This window comes from Myxine glutinosa, chromosome 2 (assembly GCF_964187855.1).
Source record: "Myxine glutinosa chromosome 2, kmMyxGlut1.1, whole genome shotgun sequence".
NCBI lineage: Eukaryota > Metazoa > Chordata > Myxini > Myxiniformes > Myxinidae > Myxine > Myxine glutinosa.
Window position 1 is genome coordinate 245,458,744 of NC_136262.1, and position 23,648 is coordinate 245,482,391.

Below are 23,648 nucleotides of genomic sequence, written 5' to 3' on the forward strand. Positions count from 1 at the left end.
GTTGTTGGACAGGTTGTGTGTGTGACAAGGAAGAATCGACTTAATTTTGGTGAAGAACTGAATATGAATTCGGATATGAAAATTATTTAATTTTTAAGTGATTCTTCACCTTTGGGAGATAGGGCCAAAAACGATACATAGCAGGATATCTCAAAAAGTTATGGATGGATTTGGACAAAAGTTGTTGGACAGGTTGTGAGTGACAAGGAAGAATCGATTTAATTTTGGTTAAGAACTGGATCCTAATCCAGCTAGTATAATTTTAAAGTGATTCTTCACCATTGAGTGATATGGCCAACCAGCCGGAGGTATGCTATCTACTGAGTGCCGTTCTAGTTTATTTATTATTTTATTTATTATTACTGTTATTATAATTTTTTTCTAATTTTTATAATAAAAATTTTTTTAAAATTTAATTATACGATATCATTTTATTTTTATAGTTTTATGTGCTCCTTCCATGTTCTTCAAAAGGGTTCCTGCTCTCGTAGAATAATAAATGTTTCCATTGGAACCGCTACATGAAGCTTCCATTCCCACTTATTCCTCAATGCCGGAAAGAGCGACTTTTGAAACTGGAATTTTTATGATTAAACAAATTTATGTTTTTTGATACAAAATGAGTAGGCCTTAGGTCTCCATATTCCCTCAAGAGATTCCAATTATGTTGAATGTATTGAACCCTGTTGCACCCGGTAGTACCCAGTGGGTTGCTGGTGTACTCCCCCTCAGGAGATTGCAATACTCCATTGCACTGTGAACTAAATATTTGTATGTTCTGAATAGCTGAAGCATGCCAAGGAAATGTGACCATCCATGCATCATAATTTTGAGTGTTTTTTTCATAATTTTTTTATATTTTTTTTCATAATTTTCAAAATTTCATAATTTCATAATTTCATAATTTCATAATTTTTTCATAATAAATTTCATAAATTTCATAATTTCATAACATCATCATCATCATAATTTTTTTTTTTTTTTTTTTTCATGTATCATAATTTTGAGAACATAATAGAAATGTGGTCTTTCTAGGACAGATCGTGGCTGAGAGCGAGGCCAAAATGGTCAAGAGACTTCACGTCTTGTACTTTTTAAACAGAGAAGTGAGTTTTCACGAAATCCAAAAGTTTCCTGAACTGAGATGTGTATGAACAGATGTTGGTACATCAAAGTTTCAGACGAGTTTATCCATCTAGCTCCGTGAACTTTGTACAGATTAAAACTGAGTGAAATTCATACAAGCATAACCCTTGATTAGTGCATGCTGGTTGTTGTGATTTTCTTGCACAGTGAACACGTGATCAACCACCATTCCATCGCATAATGTATATTATCCTGTACATGCCTGTATTACAGTGCATTCAGAAAGTATTCAGACCCCTTCACTTTTTTCACATTTTGTTATGTTGCAGCCTTATGCTGAAATCATTTAAATTCATTTTTTCCCTCATCAATCTACACTCAATACCCCATAATGACGAAGAGAGAACAGGATTTTAGAAAGTTTTGCAAATTTATTAAAAATAAAAACTGAAATATCACATTGACATAAGTATTCAGACCCTTTGCTATGACACTTGAAATTTAGCTCAGGTGCCTCCCATTTCTCTTGATCATCTTTGAGATGTTTCTGCACCTTGACTGGAGTCCACCTGTGGTAAATTAAATTGATTGGACATGATTTGGAAAGGCACACACCTGTCTATATAAGGTCTCGCAGCTGACAATGCATATCAGAGCAAAAACCAAGCCATGAGGTCGAAGGAACTGTCTGCAGAGCTCAGAGACAGGATTGTGTCGAGGCACAGATCTGGGGAAGCCTACAAAAAATCTCTGCTGCATTGAAGGTTCCCAAGAGCACGTGGCTTCCATAATTCTTAAATGGAGGAAGTTTGGAACAACCAGGACCCTTCCTAGAGCTGGCCGCCCGGCTAAACTGAGCAATCGGAGGAGAAGGGCCTTGGTAATAGAGGTGACCAAGAACCCGGTGGTCACTCTGGCTGAGCTCCAGAGATCCTGTGTGGAGATGGGAGAAACTTCCAGAAGGACAACCATCACTGCAACACTCCACCGATCTGGGCTTTACGGCAGAGTGGCCAGACGGAAGCCTCTCCTCAGTGAAAGACACATGAAAGCCCACTTGGAGTTTGCAAAAAAGCACCTAAAGGACTCTCAGACTGTGAGAAACAAGATTCTGTGGTCTGATGAAACCAGGATTGAACAGTTTGGCCTCAATTCTAAGCGTCATGTCTGGAGGAAACCAGGCACCACTCATCACCTTCCCAATACCATCCCAACGGTGAAGCATGGTGGTGGCAGCATCATGCTGTGGGGGTGTTTTTCAGCAGCAGGGACTGGGGGACTGGTCAGGGTTGAGGGAACAATGAACGGAGCAAAGTACAGAGATATCCTTAATGAAAACCTGAAACAGAGCGCTCAGGACCTCAGACTGGGCCGAAGGGTCACGTTCCAACAGGACAATGACCCAAAGCACGCAGCCAAGACAACACATAAGTGGCTTCGGGACAACTCAGTGAAGGTCCTTGAGTGGCCCAGCCAGAGCCCTGACTTGAACCCAATCGAACATCTCTGGAGAGACGTGAAAATGGCTGTCCACCAACGGTCCCCATCCAACCTGACAGAGCTTGAGAGGATCGGCAGAGAAGAATGGCAGAAAATCCCCAAAATGCAGGTGTGCAAAGCTTGTCGCGTCATACCCAAGAAGACTTGAGGCTGTAATCGCTGCCAAAGGTGCTTCAACTAAATACTGAGTTAAGGGTCTGAATACTTATGTCAATGTGATATTTCAGTTTTTTCTTTTTAATAAATTTGCAAAACTTTCTAAAATCCTGTTTCCTCTTTGTCATTATGGGGTATTGAGTGCAGATTGATGAGGGAAAAAATGAATTTAAACGATTTCAGCATAAGGCTGCAACATAACAAAATGTGAAAAAAGTGAAGGGGTCTGAATACTTTCTGAATGCACTGTATATATTTTCATATGAATCCAAAACCTTAATATAGATAAAATATTTAGTAAATTTAGCTAATACAGATGTTCTGCCTGAACACATGCATTATTTAAGTTGGTCGCAAAAGTAGATAAAAAATATCTTCCAGGCACTGTTCAGGAAGAAAGAGTGGAGGATTTAGGCTTACAGTGGTGTGTACTTGATTGTGATCATTGATGGAGAGAAAAGGTCATTGATAACTTCATGGTACTTGGGTGTTGATGGGAAATCAGCTATCCATGAGTGAATGGGAGACTTGATCTCATTAGCTGATCATTTAGTAAGGTGAGTGGGATGCCAGACTGTATTGAATGTGCAGGACATGTGCAGGTAGACTGCCTTGTCCTGTGATTGAGATTTAGGGCCTCACTCTGTTGCTGAGTCAGTCGACACTGCATATCAAATGTTGTGTTCAAGCCGGAATCCAAATTGGTGATATCGTGCCAGTATATTTGGGAAGAGTAAAAACTTGACATCATCTGTGATGAGGGATTTCACGGCTTCGCTTGCAGCAGGGAATTTGCTGCCAGCCCGGTTGATGTTGATACCTTTCTTGTAACTTGAGAAATGTTTGCCATCTTTTCTGCAGAGAGAAGGTCACGACAGAGCAAATCATATTGAAGACAGCAGATGGATGAGAATTAGAGAACTAATCATACACTGGGTCAGGGTGCTTACAAACGAGGTCAGCGAAGGACTTTTGCGACCTTGTTAGCAGACAAGGTCAGGTAGACAGAGTGATGTGTCAAAGGGGATTTGATGTGGATGTGAAACGATATAATACCAGGAAAGATTAAGACTGCCTTGAGGATGTGATCAGAGGTGCCAAAGTGTTGAGTGAGAATGATGAATGTGACCAAATTTTGGAGTTAGCAAATGCCTTTTGTTGATATTCAAGTTGAAAAGTTTATTTGTTGTTGGAAGGCCTGCATGGCTTTGCTCACGCATAGCTGACACCCAGCCAGCACATTTTCTGGTGGTTGTTGCGGGCACCATCTTCTTCTTTGGTATGCAGCACAAGACTCCGGGGTAGGTACCGTCATTGGCTGAGGGCCAGACGATGCAGTGTTCAATGTGGGTTAGAGCAGAAATTTGGAATTTGCTCAGGGTGCCTGTGATAGCTTGGCTATTCTTTGCGAAGGACACCGTGGGATTGTTAACATCCAGCAACTAATTTAATAGCCTAGTTTAACATCCATTCGAGGGACAGCACACACATTGATGAATTACCCTGCTTGCGAAACACCAGGATGACAGTTTATAGCTGGGTCTAGGTTTAGACAGGTTAGAGGTGAGCGTGCGTACCTCAAGGCCATTCTGTCAGCCCTGCAATCAGATGAACCTGGCTTGCTAACCCTCCCACCATTGATTTGTGCATATAACTGAGTTCATTGATTAAAAAGAGGTGTGCAACCTCTTATAATGCCACCGCATGTGAAGCCAGTTTATATCCTTTCCCAATCAGTTGTCCTGAGGATTCTGCTTTCTTCAAACCAATCTCTCTCCCGTGCGAAAATGCAAGCCTGGCTCGTCCTTGTTTCGTTCTATCTCGCTGCACAACCATTCACAAATTGCCTGCAACCATTGGTGCCACGCCTGTGCATACCTGAAGTTTTTTTTTTCTTTTCCCATATTGTTTTTTGGCTTTTTTCCTCCTCGGCTTTCAAATCCATGTGCCAAATGAATGTTCATGTTTATCGAGCATCGTAATCACGTAGCAAGAAAGGAAGCCCTCTTTGTGTTGTACAATGTCCTCTTTTACCTTGCGTGCAGCAGGTCCCCACGTTGCTATGTCAATAAAACAACACAACCACTGAAGGAGCTGGGGCTCCCACGTCGATCGGAAGAATGGACGCGACAAAAAGCTGGAATTCATCCGAGTTGCTTTAATCAAACCAAACACTCAAGCACTCTGAAAAGCCCGTTTATCGGGCAGCAATATATATACATATTATCCCGGAGCGTTTGCCCAGGAAAGGCGAGAGGGGGCGTGGCCCAGCGTCCTGGCTGCGGCCTGGCAAGTTGAGGGCGAGCCTGCCCGGGCGTCCTGGACGAGCCCGGCATGGTGATCGCTCCGCGTCCTTGATAGGTGCAAGGCGATTGTGAAAACCCAGCGGTAGCCGCTACACCACCATGTTTCCTCACATCAGGCATGCTACTATAACGCAACCACTTGATTTATCACCAGGTGGCTGGCACTGCATCGGCTCAGAAGTAGTAGTGCACCAACGCAACATGTGACCATACAATAATGTAGATGTACAGGATGCATTGTATCACCACATGGTGTTCTTCTGCTGCACAGTGTCGGATCGCCATGATACGTCATCACAAGGTGCACTGTTACCAGGTGGCAATGTATCATTGCATTTTGCTTTGTAACAATGCGGTAAGTCCTATTGTACAATATTCACCATGGTATTGTAGTATCATGTGGTGTGTACGCTGTATAGCCACATGGCTCGCAAAACGACATGATATTTCTTAACACATCTGGTGATGGCAATACCCCATCATGGATATCTAATTCGCATGAGTTGTGCTCTTGTTGCAAAGGGACCATTATAAGACACCTGCAACCAAATGACGAGAGCTGAACAATTGCCGCGAGAACGAGATGTCGCTTCAGTTTCATCATTCACCATTAGTTTACTTGTGATGTGATTCATTCCATGCGCGTCCTTGCGTGTTTCTCAAGCTTTCTGAGTTCACAATCATTGTATCGAATCTGCTTTTCGTGTGAGTGTGTGTGTGTGTGTGTGTGTGTGTGTGTGTGTGTGTGTGTGTGTGTGTGTGTGTGTGTGTGTGTGTGTGTATGCGCACGTGCACGCATGTGTGTGTTGTGGAAAATCTCCAAATAATACCATATTGTCAATAATAATTCGTTCCCATCTACGAGTAGCAACATACGTTGCTACCCCTTTTTCAAATCTCGTCGAAGTTCTTATCTCGATCATTTGATTCTCTCCTCTCAAACTTGGGGAATCCTCTCCCTGAGTTAATGGAGTTTCCTCCCCCCTTGTATACCTGGTGTTGGCCTAATGGTTAGGGCTTCGGGCTTAGATCTTATGGTCCTGAGTTTGAAACCCGTTGAATTAACACCAGGTGGGGTTGATTCAGCCTGTCATCCTTCCGAGGTCGGCAAAATGAGTACCAGGTAACCTGGTAAAATGAGTACCAGGTAACTTCCATAACCAGGTAATGAGTACCTGGTTATGGAGAGGCATTGCATCAGCGGCAGACGCGCCCACTGAAAATGATGCAACCAGCAGCCGGGTGGCTGCACACGAACCACTCCCCCTTGTACTCCTTTAAGGTACACTGGCCATTTCATGTGGTCTCCCTTGTCAACCCATGATATTTTTGGGTTTATCCCTGGCATTTTCATTCTGACGTCTGTTGTGGCCTGTTTGCTGTCCCATACATCTGTTTATCATCGAGCTCTTGTGTATGCCTTTGCTCTAAGATGTGCCACCTGATTTATTCTTCCTCTCTGTCTGTCTCCCTGTCCGTTTGTGTGTGTGTGTGTGTCTCTCTCTCTCTCTCTCTCTCTCTCTCTCTCTCTCTCTCTCTCTCTCTCTCTCTCGCGCCCCCTGCTGGCCGTTCGTGTGTTGGGCGTGGCGTCATGGCGGCTGTGAGCAACTGCTCTGTGGTGTAGCGAGTTCTTTGTGAGTTTTCCTCCTCTCCTGCCCTCCCCTGCCCCCCCCCCCTCCCTCTCCTTTCCATCCTGTGTACTTTGGCATTTTGTTTTTCATCCTTCCTATACCTTTGTCTTCAAGAGAGAGAGGTTTGAGAGCGGACCCATTTTGGGTGCGGCCTACCGGCTTCGACGACGCTTTGTAAGCCTTTTTGTGCTTATACTGCACGTTTATTATTTATTCTAGTTTGATTTATTTCGTTTTGGTACCTACTTGTCCGGTTCGGACAAGTGGGGGGGGGTGTTAATTCGCTGGGATGGCGAATGCACGCTCTCGGTTAGAGGCGTTCGACAACTTAACAAGGAAGCATGCATTTGTGTGTGTTCCACCCGAAGGAACTTCCACTGAGGACATTGTTTTGTCGGTGGGGAAAATAATCGGTTGTGAAAATGTACGAGCAGCGTCGAGAATGAATCAAAAAGTTGTTGTATTTGTGTCCGATGATAAATTCGTTCACGATGTTGTAAGTGCGGGTTTAACCACAGAGACAGGTCTCTTTGTCTTGGCGTCGCCTATGGACACTCCGTCGATGAGGGTCGTCATATCTAACGTACCCCCATTTATAACCTGCAACCAGCTGATGTCCGTTTTGTCCCAATACGGAACAGCTGTGTCAAAAATCACAATGATTCCGCTCCGGTCTCAGGATGAACGTGTTAAACACGTGATGAGCTTCAGACGGCAGGTGTATATGGTGCTTCCGGATCGAGGCGATGACACGGGGTTAAACATCACGTTCAAGGTACAGGTGAACAACCATGAGTATCAGATGTATGCGTCATCGGCCTCATTAACATGTTTTCAGTGCGGAGCTTTTGGCCATGTGAAAAGGTTTTGTCCGAAGGTATCGTGTGTAAGGTGTGGTGAAGCAGGTCATAGTGACGCTGATTGTAAAATAAATAACACCCCGGTCTCTAACGTGCGAAACAACGTAAACCGAAATACCCGAACGGTTCCTAGCGACGCTCCCTCGCACTCGAGGAGTAGGGATAATACTCCTGTTCGTCTTAGTGTAAACGACAACACCGCTGATTCGGTAAATAATGAAATAACCCCAGATAACCCACCTGTGGTGGCAGATGCTACGTGCAGTGAGGAGATGGAAGAAAATCCCATTGTGGTGACAAAGAAACGAAGAGCACCTGGTGCTTGTAACTCCAACATTACTTTGAAAAAGGTAGTGTTGGATAAAGACAGTGTGGGTGCAGACGCCCTGGAACGTCTTTCTCAGGTGTCCACAAGCTGTGTTGACACCAGGGAGAAGGAACATGAATTAATTAATTCTGAAACATTATCGGGCAGCACCGAAAACCTGGGAGAAAAAGTAGATGGTGAGACTAAAGATGATGGTGAGCCCATTAGTGAGCCGCCACCTTCACTACCTGCTGAGACCGAGCGGATTGGGAATGTCTCAGCCCCAAGCTCCTCTTTACCCCTGCAAGATCTAAATCATGACACTGGTTCGTCAACTGAGCCAGTGAACATCTCCCTGCAGGAGGGTGAAGCCGAGATTTCAGCTCCTGCTGAATGTCCCGGGTACCAGAGTGAGGATGACTCTACCATAGAACATTCCAGCAAATCTTCGGACTTGGCTGGAATCAAAATGGTGACTGTGCAGACTGATATATGTGACCCGGGTGGAGCTGTTTCTGATTTGTCAGATTCAGAGGATGAAGTTGAGATGACTGAGTTGTCTCAATCTTCATCTGATCAGTCATCCATAGCCCCTCAACTCGTTATTTCTTTTCTGAATGACACCTACCGACACCGAAATGTGATTGTAAAAGATCATTTTCCTGATTTAATTTCATTCATCCAGGCTGCAAAGGACATAATTAGGAGGCCGGATGAATTTCATTTAACAAGGTCGCTGTTTCATCGGCTTAGAAAGGCTGTTACAAAAGCAGGGAGCGAGATTTCCCAGCAACCGCTAACGCCTTTTGATAATCCATGAAAAAAATCACCTTTGGAACCTTAAATATGAATGGCGGAGGTGCAAGCCAAAACCGCCAGGTTCAGGTGAAAAGTTTATTTGAGCGCAAGAAAATTGATGTGCTCTTACTCCAGGAAACCCATATAATTCAAAATGTGGAGTACGACTGGTGTCGCCTCTTTAAAGGACAATGCTTTTTTAGTAACATGTCTTCTTCTTCTGCTGGTGTAGCCTTTTTACTCAGACCAGGCCTGGTACCTGAGTCATGCCTCTTCCAGGAGGTGATTAAAGGCCGGTTTATTTCATTGGAACTGGTCATTAATAATTTTCGGTTTACACTATTCAACGTTTATGCACCAAGTGAGAGTGTGGAACGAAGAGCTTTCTTTTCATCTTTAATTCGACACATGCAGTCGATAGATCTCAATAATTGTATTTGCATGGGGGGTGACTTTAATTGCACCTTTAAACCCAGTATAGACCGAAATACAGCAGAACCTCATCCCGAAGGTAGTACTGATTTGTTAAATTATTTTTCGGCAGTGGGTGTGCTAGATGCATGGAGACTGCATTACCCCAACAAATCTGAGTATACTTGGGGACGATGTGCCAATGGGAGAATGACCTTCGCTAGACTTGACCGTTGGTACATAAACTCACAGTTCAGGAATGCGGTTATCTCTCCAAATCATTTTCCATTTTTGTTTTCTGATCATCATTTAGTTACCATGGGCCTCTTTTTCCCTCAACCCTTACGCAAAAGTGCATACTGGAAATTCAATACCAGTCTTCTCGAAGATGCTTTGTTTAAAGACGCCTTCCGTGCTTTTTGGGTCATCCAACTTTCAAGAAAGCCCTCTTTCTCTTCTTTAGCATTATGGTGGGATAATACAAAAGCTCAGATTAGAGTGTTTTGTCAGCAGTTTGTTTCAAATGGAACTGACATAAAAAATATAACAATGGCTTCTTTAGAAGCTGATATTATACGGTTAGAGTGTAAACTGGCTAAAGATAATATCAGAAGAGACCACAGGTTATTGGTTGAAAAGAAGGCTCAACTGAGAGAGCTGATTCAGGAGAAAGCAGCAGGCCTGTTAATTAGATTAAGAATAAACAATTTAAAGGTATCAGACACCCCGAGTAAATCTTTTTTCCAAATGGATTTTGTCAATAAGTCACCCAAAACCCTTTTCTCTGTACAAGACTTTAGGGGAAACATGGTTGCCAACCCTGGAGATGTAAGGTTGTGCATTAGAGAGTTTTTTTCAAAAGTCTATGCAAAACAAAATGTTTGTGAGCAAACCATGGAATTTTTAACTTCTCACCTTTCATCTCTAACTGAGCCTCAGTGCCTGGGCCTGGATTCAACAATTACTTTGCCTGAGCTAACGCAGGCCCTAAGTGAAATGGACTCGGGGAAAGCTCCTGGGATTGACGGCCTACCGGCAGAATTTTTCTTGGCTTTTTGGGACCTTTTGGGCCCTGAATTATTGAATGTCCTGGAATCATCCTTGGTGCTTGGAGAACTCCCACTAAGCTTCAGAAGAGCAGTGGTGTCGCTGATTCCAAAGACTGGGGATCTACGACAGATAAAGAATTGGCGGCCGGTCTCGTTATTATGTACGGACTATAAAATATTGTCAAAAGTGTTGGCCAGTCGGATGAAGACGGTAATCGGTGATCTAGTCCACCATGATCAGAGTTACTGCATCCCAAACAGATCTATTTATGATAATATTTTTTTGATTAGAGACTTAATGGAATGTGATTGCTTGGAAAAAGATTTTGGGATAATATTCCTGGATTTGGAAAGGGCTTTTGACAGTGTGGATCATGTTTTTTTGTATCGGGTGCTAGAAGCATGTGGCTTTGGTGTCAATTTTAGGGCCTACGTGACTTTGTTGTACAACAATATATTTAGTTTATTTAAAATAAATAACGAACTCAGCTCTCCGGTACAGGTTCAAAGAGGGGTGAGACAAGGATGCCCGGTTTCTGGGTTATTATTTTCCTTGGTAATGGAATCACTCCTAATTTTATTTAGGAAAAATATTTCAGGAGTGACTGTATCCCCTGGGAGTCCTTCAGTAGTTGTATCGGCTTATGCAGATGATGTCTGTGTGGTTGTTAAGAAGGAGAGTGATATCCCAGCACTTGTTGAATGTTTAAATCTTTTTTGCCTCACTTCTTCTTTGAAGTGTAACTGGGACAAGAGTAAGGCCTTATGGATTCCCTGTCTCAAGAACATTCCACCTGGAAGAGTGCTGGTACCACCTGTGCATCTACCAACAAAGTTAAAATGGGTGGAAGACGGAGTCAAATACCTTGGGGTTTTCCTGGGATCTCCACATTACGTCCTCAAAAATTGGGACGGGATTGTTGAGCATGTCAAAAAAAGACTGGGACTGTGGAAACGAGCTCTGCCCCACCTTTCCTACAAAGGCAGGGTTCTAGTGGTGAATAATTTGGTGGCTTCTTCCCTGTGGCATAGGTTTATCTGCCTTCAGCCGCCAGAGGCACTACTAAAGGCAGTGCAGAGGCTACTCGTGGATTTTTTTTGGAGTGGTCACCATTGGTTACTACCAAATGTCATATGTAGCCCCTTGTCTGAAGGTGGCCAGGGACTGATCGACATAAAAAGTCGTATCATGGCTTTTCGGCTGTGTACCATACAGCAGTTGCTGTACAAGGAACGACTGCCAAGCCGACTTCTGGCCTATCACGTGCTGCGAAAAGCAAGCGGGCTCGGATATGGCCTTGAACTTTTCTTAGTCCAACTCCAACATGTCGACACATCTCATCTACCATCATTCTATCAGAGCCTTCTGAATGCCTGGCAAAGCCTTTCGACTAGTCGCCAGCAAGAAACCTATGCGACAAGCATGTTTGTGGAAGAACCCCTTTTTTACAACCTACTGTTTCCTGCAATTCCAAGAAGCCGAGACTTTTATCAACACTTTATTACAGCGGGCATAATCAAAGTGTTGGACCTCCGCCATGATTCTGGTTGGGGGTGGAAGTCGGTGCAAGAGATAGCCGATATGACTGGAATATGGTCAAACAGAATAATCGGAAGAATACTAAAGGGAATAGTAAAGAAAAGCTTCCAACTTGGACTAAGATGGACCCAGGAAGTTTTGGTGACATCCAATGACTGGCATTTTCCTGGTTTATTGGTACAGCCTAGTCACGGAGACTTGCCCCCAATTAGTGAGGGACAAAACATTTTTCAGAAATGCAGTAGTAAAGACCTGTATCGGTTATGCACTGCAGTTCTGCTTGGGAACTCACCGTTAAATGGAGTGGCCAGGTGGAAAGGGCTAATGCCGGAAGGACTCCCATCTGAGCCTGCATGGGAATCAGTATACAGTAAGCTGGTAAGCAAAAGGACAGGTGATCTCCAGTGGCGAATGATACACTGGATCATTCCATCTAATAAATTAGTGAGTCATTTCGCGCCCATATCTACGTGTTGCCCGTTCTGTGTTTACACAGAGGATGTGTTCCATGCATACGTTGATTGTGCAAGGCTTGTGCCTTTATTTCAATGGCTGAACTACATGGCTGGAAAAATGAAGATCACTTTTTCTCTGCGATCATTTATTTTTGGTTTCAATGATATGAAAGAACATGTACATATGTTGTTTTTGTTTTTAGTGGCCACGGCGAAAATGGCAATTTATTTATCGAGGAAGGAAAAACTGAAAGGAAAGCCGATTGGGCAATGTGATGTCTTGTTCTTTTTTAATGCCTTGATATCTGCAAGACTCAAACTTGAATTTTGTGATTCTGGAAGAAAGAAATGTATTGATGAGTTTATGAACATCTGGTGTTTTGATGGGATCTGCATGGTGCAGGAGAATGAATTATTGATATATTTGTAGGTTTGTTGGGATTGAATCAGTGTGTGGTCGGTTTTTCTGTTGTTGTTTTTCTTTTCTAGTTCATTGGACTGTTTTGATTTCCTGTCATTATCTCTTTTTCTTTTCTGTATTTTTGATTATTGTGCCTGTATTGAATAGTATCTTCACCGACTGGCTTGTATTTTTATATTTTTGTAATAAAAAGTCTCTCTCTCTCTCTCTCTCTCTCTCTCTCTCTTTTCCACCTCTTCCTCTCTTCTCCATTGTTGATGTGTTCCATTGTTTTTCACACTATGTTGTCTTGCTCCTCCACAAATCCTGGCCTCTATTAAACAAAAGAAAAAAAAAAATAAGAAGACGGCATGCAGAGCACGACACTTGCAAAATCCACGTCCGCCTAAAAAAAGTTGCCCTTGCTCCATCAAATTGTCCTTTTGATCAAGATTCAAATTGACGATCTTGATCGAAGCTCGGGTCAATAGGTTGAAAAGTGACGATTTTTCAGATGAAAATGGATGATTTTAGAAGTTTGAGCTTGAGTTGACCTTTGACCTTTTGACCTCAAAAATAGTTGGTTTCCCTATTTAGTGACTCAATGTGCAAATACTGTTCAGTTTTCAAGTCAATCGGATGAAAAATGGCGATTTTAGAATTTCTACCTCCAGATGACCTTTGATTTTTGACCTCAAAATCAATAGGCTTCTTAATTGTGATGATCGCTACGACTTGGTGAAGTTTCATGATGATCGGTTTAGATTTGTGACCTGTGGGTGAGTGACACATGGACAGACAAACAAACAGACAAACAGACAGAATAACAAATGCAACCGACCAATTAACTTGAATTTTTTTTGATTTTGCAAGTAATAACTGCGTCAATTGCCATTAACCCAAGTATTGTTAAACTTTCAGGCTCAGCAGTTCAACAGAACACAAGATTGCGACGAGTGCAGCTGCGAAAACGAGACGATGACAAAGGATTCCGAAATCACATGTGAGGTAAGTTCTGTCCCTCTTTTACCTGGAATGCTTTGATGTATGATAAAATAATTGGAACATTAGCTAACATATCGTCGTAACGCATTTCGCAACGTAATCAAAAGGCATAGACATTGCATTTGTTTGACGTAGTGAATGAATAAAAAATAGTTAGAAATGTTCATTTTGCCCCTTCCACAACGCCAAAAGTTGTCAGTATAGTTTTGATTGTACACCTGTAGTGAATGAGCGGTGGTGTGTCTGCACTACAAAGGTACCATCTCCACTTTGAACATGCATTGTTACCCTGTGCTTGCGAAGCGAAAAGCAGGGTTAGGCATTCGGGTACGTACGTACGTGTGCCGTATGTGTGCCGTGTGCCGTATGTGTGCCGTGTCTGCATTTTAAAATTGCATCATTTTCTCGGCAACCGTTGGTCCGATTGACATGAAATTTTACCATAGGAGGGCCTCTGCCTGTAGATTTTTTTGCTGATAATTATGATGTCATAGGTCACGTGGTACGGTCGCCATCTTGGAAAAACGTTACACCTCGATCTCCCAAACCACTTAATGGAAAAAAATTGAAACATGGCTCATTGTCAAGTACTCTCCATGGGGAATAAGATATGTTGATGATGATGTCATAGGTGCCTCCATTATGACGTCATAATTCGATAAGTACAACGCTTGACCTGATCAGTATGAAAAAAAAAAATTCCTCTGCAACTGTTAGTCCGATGAACACGAAATTTTCAGAATATGAGCGGCGACTCCTGTAGAATTGTTCTAATGATAATTATGATGTCATAGTTCAGTGGTAAAGGCACCATCTTGAAAAAACCGAAAAACTTTGCCCCTCTATCTCTCCGACCCCGCTCCATGGAAAAAATTGAAACATGGCTCATTGTCAAATACTCCGCGTGGGGAATAAGATATGCTAATGATGACGTCATTGGTGCCTTCATTATGACGTCATAAATTGACAGGGACAACGCTTAGTCTGATTATTTTGAAAGTTATTGAGCGTGATCTACGCAACAATTATATTAGAGAATATAAAATTTATGATGTCATCGCTCACGTGGTCTGGCGGCCATATTGGATCAAAGAAAAACAAACATTCAAAAACAAAAGAGTTCACTCGCACCAAGTTGACTGCGCAGGGTAAGTATTCTATGAATAACATCTAGTTCTCCAGGCATTACAATGACTTGCACATTCAAAGTGCACTGAAATAGTCTTTTCAATGTTCAAAACTTCAACTTTAAAATTTCTAAACTATTCCGGTAGTGTACAGTAAATATAACTGCACCGTCTCATCCTTACGTACAACATTGCACTCGTAAGCATGCGCATTTGTTTTTGGTGCGGAAAGTATATTAGTCACGACCTTCGTCTCTGATCCTTCATTTCCTACTTTTTAATTCACGAGCCCCACTCACTTACAGATGTCTCGGTGTAAGGCATTTCCTCATCTGCACTTTGTTCCAAATGATCAAGTGTAATTTGATTTGGCTTTTCATTTTAAAGCCATATCCTCGGATTATTACCTGCTACTTATAGTCAACTGGGACAACAGGACGGTTATTGGTTCAGAGTTAATATACTCACCTTTGTGCTTGAGTCTGTTTGATTCACAGCTCGGGTATACAATGGCATACTGGTATTTCACAGGTGGGGAATTGTACCAGAGACTACGTTCCTGTTCAGGGGTGACATTAAGCCAGCTGCTCACATTCACTTGGGGACATTTAAACAACTACAACGACTACATTAATGGGCCCAATTATTCTCACCTTCTTGTGGGACCAGACAGGGAAAAGTTTTGCCGAAAGTCTTTCATGAACCAGCCAGTCGGACCCGAGGTTTGACTGAAGGTGATTTGGGCAGGAATTTGTTATTTGTTCCATGGTGCCAGCGATAACTTGTCTACTCTTTGTGTAAGGCACCATAGATATTTTATACGCACCCACCAATACGAGCAGATGCAACACCCAGGTAAACACCCACCTGAGTAGCGGTATACTCCGTGATGCAACATCCTGCCTCTGAAGCAATAATTAATCCGTCTGTTTATAATTGAGCCGGGAATCGAACCCAGGCTACCTGGCTCAATAAGAAGTGCAGTACCATCCTGTTGCACTCAAAGATCACATGGTACCTTTTTAACAAAGGGTAGGAAATTATCTTCAGGTACCATAGCAAAATTATAATTTTGTGCTCTAATCTACATGCCCCGAATTACGTCAATGACATTGCTTCAATCATGAGGCAATAAAAAGTCCAAAGTCTTCATTGAATCCCAATCAAATAATTGAATAGGTAGTCATACATATAACTGGTATAAGGGATGACCAATGATATGCTCGACAATTCTTCCAAGTTTTAACCAACTTCATAATATTAACTGCAAAAGGATCTTTCTTTAAAAAAATTTCATACATGCGAAAAAATTTGTGTGGCGTTTAAATAAACTATATTGGACATGTTTTGACTGCGTATTCAGGTGATTTCAGGTACTTTTCATAGTTGCTTGTTTATTGCTCAAAGTGACAATGATCCTGTCGGTGAAAGGTGACCCTTTTCCCCCTCGAGGCCCTCAACAAGGGATTCAAGGATTTGGATTTAATTGCATCAACAATTGATCACCAAGTCAACGAGACACTGTTTAGATGTTACAGTACGTCATTTGTTGGGAGGGTTATTTTAACTTTGGATACATTATTGATCTTGTCGTAGCATATACAAAATAATCGGTCAAATTTGAGCATATGAAGACAAAACATGATGGCAGCAGTATAAACGACCTAAACACTAGTTTTTCACAAACTACTTGTGGAAAACCAATCAGGTCCACACAACTTAGTCCAACGGGTGGTTTAATTCCATTAAGACCATGACATCATTGTGTAATACAGGAAATGCAATAGGAATAAGATTTGGCATCACATGGGTCCATCCATAACATTCAATGCAAGCAAGCTTAATATTCTATGCAGGCGTACCGTTAGCGAGTCTGCTAGATGTAACATGTCACAGGAGAAGTCTCGGAGCACCGTCCGCAGCGGGTCTTATAGCCGCCCCCCTAGCGGTGTCAGCGAGCAGCGAGCATCACCCCGGGTTCAGTACGAATACGATTTCACTACACTACTATTTTCACAAACTGAGAATACAAATTCTAATGAAGCAAAATTGTGAAGAGCCAAGTAAAAATGGTTTTAATTAGGACTGTGTATGCATATTTTTGGGTGTGTGCATGTATGTGTATCTATATATATACATGCATATCCATATATCCCTTTTACACTTTTGTATGATTGTATAAGTAGCTGGGCGGCTTAGCTAAAAAATTCGGATCGATTGTGCCTTTTCCCTTAAAAGCATGAAACTTGGCACATGGCGAGAATACCCGAAAAGAAAGATTTTTAGTCCAGGGGGCATCCCCAATTTCACCCCATATGGCGGCCATCTTGAAATCCAAGATGGCCGTCATACAAGACCTATTTTGATGAATATCTCCATAATTAGAACAGATATCAAAATGGTTGAAGTGCCTATACCTACATTTTTAGGGTCTATGAATCCAATGGCAACATAAAATATTCAATAGTATATGGCAGCCATCTTGAAATCCAGATTATACAGGAGGATATCAAATTATACAGCACCTTTAATTAAGGAAAGGCAGTTGTTATTGAGCGTTTTAATCGCACTTTGAAAGAGAAACTATATAAAAAATTCACACAACTCGGTTCTCAACAATGGGTATGCACTTTGAAATGACTGCACTGAAGACATCGGGTGACTGGTTATCTGGAAGCGGCTGGGTAGAAGCATTGGTGCAAGCCAATATTGCCTCAGCGGGAAGTGCAGATTCTTTCCTGCGAGCTGCACATGTTTCACGCTCGCACAATGCCCATCAGGTGACAGCTGCAGCCTTGCACATACTGCAGCATCGGGCATACAATGACTATGCAATAGAAGCTGAGACGAAACTTTCATTTACTGATTGGTGTGGCAAAATGACTAAGGAACACCCACAGTTCCAATACTGGAGTCTCACGATGGCATTGGAGAACAGCATCCTGACCTTTGTGCGCTCATTGAGGGAGGCTGACTTTGAAATGTACTTAGATGCTTTATGGGAGCTTCTTCCGTGGTTCTTTGCTCTTGACCATACGCACTATGCAAGATGGGTCACAGTCCATTTGCGTGATATGATGGACTTGCACAAGACACACCCTAAAGTTCTGGATCATTTCCGAGCTGGCATGTTCACGGTACAAAAGACCCAACGCAAATTTTCTTCAATTGCTACAGATCATGCACATGAACAGAACAATGCACGTATCAAGGGAGATGGAGGAGCTGTGGGTCTGCTGGACAATGCCCATGCTCTGCAAAGATGGATGGTTGCAGGTCCAGAGGTCTCAAGGGTGATTGATGAGTTTGAGACTGCACAGGAGCAACATGAAAGCAAAGCGCCATCACTGCATCATGATCAGAATAAAAGCACCCAGATGACCTTTGACAAACATGTCAGATCACTTGTATCAGTTATCGAGGAGCTAGGTAATCCATTTCTTGAAGAAACCGCTGACCTTTTGGTCCTTGTGTTACGTGGTCCTCCCGGTAACTACCTGGTCTTGGTGACCCCCGGACCGTGGGAGGACCCCGCCAGAAAGATATCTGATTTATACGCTTTCGTAGCGCAATCAATATGAAGGACACAATAATTCAAGTCAATAAGAAACCCCACACCAAGGATCCGGATTACTCAATATTATATTCCCCAATCAATCAACAACCATCAACAATCAATCACCAATATTACTAAGATGGCCATCTCATATATTTCCCCCCTTTCCCCACTCACGACCCCTCAATGGTCACTGTCCCTCACAATGTCTCTGGGCCCCTCCAGACCAAGGTGAAGGTCGACTTCTCCGCACACGGGCGGTTGAACGAACCCCTGGCTGACGTGTTCCAAACGTGCACGTCGCGTACCGGGAACAGCTGCTGCAGCGCACACCTCCTTGCAAAGCAAAGCGGGCAAAGCAAAGCGCAGCTCGCAAAGCGCGCGAGGCCCAAGGTGCGACCCGTACGCGTCCTTGTAGACGTTGAGGCGAACTGTGCCGGACGCTTGGTTCCATGCACGAACCCACGGCAACCTGACGTGTAATCGGTAATTACCCCGCGCAGGTAACTCCTTTCGCCAGACGGGCTTTCAAACGCAGCGTCCCCCACGCTGCTCAATATCGACACCGCTCGCGTCGGAGCTGGGCGATGACAAGAAGATGGCCGCTTCTCCCGGACCTTGTCTTTTTCTTTTTCTTCCCGTTCACCATCCCGTTTCCGGTCTCCTGTTATCCAGAGCGCCTCTAACCATTTAACCACAACAACCTTTAATAGAATAAACATTAATAAGCAATGACCTGAATAGTAATTCCCATAAATTCACATAAATCCGTAACACTTGACACAAAGGATATAGCAAGTGCATCAGTCGTACAAAGTGTGAAAGACGTGCAGAAAGTGGGAAAGGAGGCTCTGGAGTCATTTGTGCAAGAGAGGCTGATTGAACGCTCAAAGCCTTTGAATGATGTCGTCCCGCGCAAAAAGTTACCTCTGTTTGGCAGCTCATCAGTGACAGACCAGCTGACAGATAAACACAAGGTAGCCTCATTGAAGAGTGATGTTCAACTGTTTTCTCGCCTCTATATTGCCTGTCAAACCCGCGAGGGAAACCTGGATGAATTTTTCCATCATGAAAATCAATCTTTCCCTCCATCTCTGTCCAAGGATGGGAAGCTTCGACCTGGTACAAAGAGCGACCTTTTGGACTGCTTAGAGGAACTTTCACCATCAAGCACACAGATGCCAGAGGTGACATGTGTCATACTTGACGGGGCAGTAATTGTTCAAAAGCTAAAGCCCGATGTTGGCACAGTCAAAACATTTGGCAAATATGCCGAAAAGGTCTTCATCCCATTTGTTTTCTCACAATACAAATCTGCAACCCGACTTGATCTGGTGTGGGACCGTTACCTACCCGACAGCCTTAAGAGCATGACCCGTGAAAAGCGTGGCAAGGGGGTTCGCCGACGAGTAGATACCTCAGTTGCAATTCCTGGACAGTGGCAGAACTTTCTTCGAGTTGATGAAAACAAGCGTGAACTCTTCAGCTTCCTTTCCAATGAAACAATTAAATCATTTGAAGACCAGCGCAAGGAGCTAGTTGTCACACTTGATACAGAGGTTCTTACTGCTCCACCACGCATTGATCTAGAATCACTCTCCCCGTGCACTCAGGAAGAGGCAGATGGTCGGATGTTCCTACATGCTGCTGATGCAACACAGAGAGGGCATAGTAAGGTCCTCATACAAACTGTGGACACAGATGTTGTCGTGCATGCAGTTACAGCATCTCAGAAGCTTTCAGTGATGATATGGTTACAATTTGGGACAGGCAAGAACATGCGATTTATCTCTGCACATGATATAGCCACAGCTCTTGGCCCTGAGAAATCTAAACCCCTCCCCATGTTTCATGCACTAACAGGGTGTGACACTTCTTCAGCGTTTAATGGGCGTGGAAAGGTAACTGCATGGAATGTGTGGGAATCATTCCCTGAGCTCACAGAGGTACTAGCAGAAATTTGCCACCAGAGCACAGAGATAACTGAAACCTGCATGAACGTCATTGAGAGATTTGTTATTCTGTTGTATGATCGCACAAGTACTGCTACTGACATTAACATTGTACGAAAGAAACTGTTTGCAAAGAAGGGCAGACCTGTGGAATCAATTCCACCAACACATGATGCCCTTGTGCAGCACGTAAAGCGGGCAGTATACCAAGGCGCACTATGCTGGGGACAAGCATTGCATGCTAAGCCTGATCTACCAAGCCCCACTGAATGGGGTTGGCAAAAAACGTCTGCTGGCCAGTTCAAACCAATATGGACAACACTTCCAGAGGCTGCAAAGATCTGCAATGAACTTGTTAAGTGTGGGTGCAAAAAAGGATGTACTGGTCGTTGCCGGTGTAAGAAAGCTGCACTTCCCTGTACTTCTCTCTGCGCATGTGATGGAGAATGCAGCAAAGACTAGAAAACCACAATATGGCACAGTTACAGTCTGCGATGTCATAGACACTTTTAATCACTGAAGAATGCCAACCTGTTAAGAGTATTTATATGCATTCCCAGTATGCATGATACTATGCAAAATTAATATTTTCATATGACTGCTTAATATTTTATGTTACCATTGGATTCCTAGACCCTAAACATGTAGGTGTAGGCACTGCAACCATTGAGATAGCTGTTCTAATTATGGAGATATTCATCAAAACAGGTCTTGTATGACGGCCATCTTGAATTTCAAGATGGCCGCCATATGGGGTGAAATTGGAGATGCCCCCTGGACTAAAAATCTTTCTTTTGGGGTATTCTAGCCATGTGCCAAGTTTCATGCTTTTAAGGGAAAAGGCACAATTCATCAGTTAAGCAGCCCCACTATAAGAGTATAATTACCCTTTTACTATCAGGCTTTTCTCTCCCTCCCTGCAGCCACTGCAGGCATTGAGCCTCTCGATCGTCAACCTTTCTCCATTGTCATGAGCCGTCAGCTGCTCATGACTCAATACTCATATTTTATCACACAAACAAGGGTGTTTAAAAACCAAACCGTGCTCAGCTTGACATTCTCCTACAATGGCCTATCTCTTTCAAAGTGCTGTACTTTATCCTTCTGTATATAGTGTATCCTTCTCCCCCGCTGCACGGCCACTAGCACATGCCCCATCCGCGGCGAGTCAACCCCCACAGGGTACACCTCGACCACCACCGGTCCCTTTACGACCTTCACCGCCAGCCCATATACCCTTACAGACATAGCCTCGCTCACATTCAAGAGCTGTAAGAGCAGATTCAAGCAGCTTTTGGTAAAATTACATTCGGAATGCAACAGAAAATGGTCTTGAAGTACGGCATCGCGAAAGGATGCACACACTGCTGTTGAAAGAATCAGATCTACAACATTGTCCCAATAGTGAGTTTAATTCAGAATCGATCTCGAGCAACACCTGCAAGAAATTAACAAGCATCATATCAGTATTCAGTAATCATAGAAGTAATGATGGATTTGCAATTAGTACAAGCAAGCCTGGAACATCTAGTAATACGCACCATCTGAGTATGCACTACACCACACAGAATAAATGTCACATGAATGATCGGAGCGCTGTCCGTCCGAGTTCTTATGGGAGCCTCTCAGTGGTCAGAGGCAGCATAGCACCTGGGTTCAACTTAGACACAATTTCATTACAACTGCTTTAAAATGATGGAAATCACGTCAAAATTCATAACAAATTTTGTACACGTGTGAATTCAATAAAATGTCTTCCACAAAAACTTGAAATATCTACCTATATCCTCTATATATTTTGTTTGATTTCATTAGTTATCAACAGAACTACAGGGGTTCAAAAACTGGGAATAGTTAATTGGCCCACCCTGTATATTTGTGATTGGTGGAAAAGAATGCCATGTTTCAATGTCTTTGTTCGATATATAATTATATGTTCTACTTCCTACATCGAGTAACTCGGTGGTAGGTTGGGTAGCATTACCCTCATCGGTGTGTGTGTTTGATTCCCATGGCTCCTCAGAGGAAATTTCCACATCCTGCCATGGAGTGGTGACCCATCCAGGATTGATATGGTTTTTTGTCCCCCGTCGCACCGCGGAGCGAAAGGGGGACTATGGTTTTCCCCTCCGTCCGTGTGTCCGTCCGTCCGTCCGTCCGTCCGTGCGTGTGTGTGCGTGCGGGCGTGCGTGCGTGCGTGCGTGCGCGCGGGCATGCGTGCATGCGCAAGCGAAGGACCGCCTTCGAATTTGGTGTGTGGGTGCAACCCACGTCAAAATCCAAGATGGCCGCCGCCATGTATGTCTGATGCCATGTATGTCTGAACCTTGTGAGCTGAATATCTTGAAAAATAAGCGAAGTACCAACTTCTAATCTGGTGTGTGGGTGTATCTCGGCACAAGGAAGAACGCTATTGAAAATTGGGTCGCCACGTCAAAATCCAAGATGGCTGCCGCCATGTATGTCTGAACCTTGTGAGATGCATATCTTGAAAAATAAGCGAAGTACCAACTTCTAATTTGGTGTGTGGGTGTATCTCGGCATAAGGAAGAATGCTGTTGAAAATTGGGTCGCCACGTCAAAATCTAAGATGGCCGCGACCATATATATGTCTGAACCTTGTGAGCAAAATATCTTGAAAAATAAGCGAAGTACCAACTTATAATTTGGTGTGTGGGTGTATCTCGGCATAAGGAAGAACCCTATTGAAAATTGGATCGCCACGTCAGAATCCAAGATGACCGCCGCCATGTATGTCTGAACCTTGTGAGCGGAATATCTTGAAAAATAAGCGAAGTACCAACTTCTAATCTGGTGTGTGGGTGTATCTAGGCATAAGGAAGAACGCTATTGAAAATTGGGTCGCCACGTCAAAATCCAAGATGGCCGCCTTGCGTCTTCCACTTTGTCAACTCGCATCACTTCACCGACTAGACGGGGGACCTAGGCGTAACGCTTGTTGCCATTGAAGCATTCTTGATTTGTTATGAGTAACCTGATGCTCTGTCATGAGTATGAACCTCCACTACCACTTCTTTTATTAGCCTTAGATATTGTTGAAAAAAAACTAGCCTCAATATTTTGAGTCCCAGATGTCTCAAAATATGCAAACAAACGCAGCCTCTGTTTTACGCCAGGAAAATCAAGACATAGTGTTTCGGTGAAATTGTGCTCGACCAAACCTAAGGCAGAACCAATCTTTGCATTTGCACACGCTATAAAGTAATGCTTTTTTGTCTCATAGTTTGTCTGCAGTGTTGAAAGAAATGTACGTTTTGCACAGGCATACATGGCAATAAACATATGATGCATTTCTCGAGAGCCTAGCACACATTGATCAGAAAAGTCATCAGTTCTTGAGGAACTTGTCAGTATTACTTTTTGTTTGCATACAACCAGACTCATGGGGGAGCTAAACACGGGGTAGTAGGTTCAGAAGGGCAGAAGAGCAAACCTGGCTTCCTCCCAAAATATGTCAACAACATGGAGATATTCATACTCGATCACCT

At 43.2% G+C, this 23,648-nt stretch overlaps 1 protein-coding gene across 9 annotated transcripts in view; it reads left to right on the forward strand.

Moving 5' to 3' along the window:
* Positions 1-23,648, forward strand: part of KNDC1 (kinase non-catalytic C-lobe domain containing 1) — a 1,149,158-nt gene that overhangs the window by 952,348 nt on the left and 173,162 nt on the right. For 6 of the 9 annotated variants that reach the window (XM_078772405.1, XM_068108891.2, XM_078772406.1 and 3 more), the window contains exon 2: positions 13,421-13,507. The exons of the other annotated variants lie outside the window; for them this stretch is intronic. In XM_078772405.1, the coding sequence (XP_078628531.1) occupies positions 13,421-13,507 (87 nt within the window). The remainder of the gene's footprint in view (positions 1-13,420; positions 13,508-23,648) is intronic. 9 annotated transcript variants of the gene reach the window in all.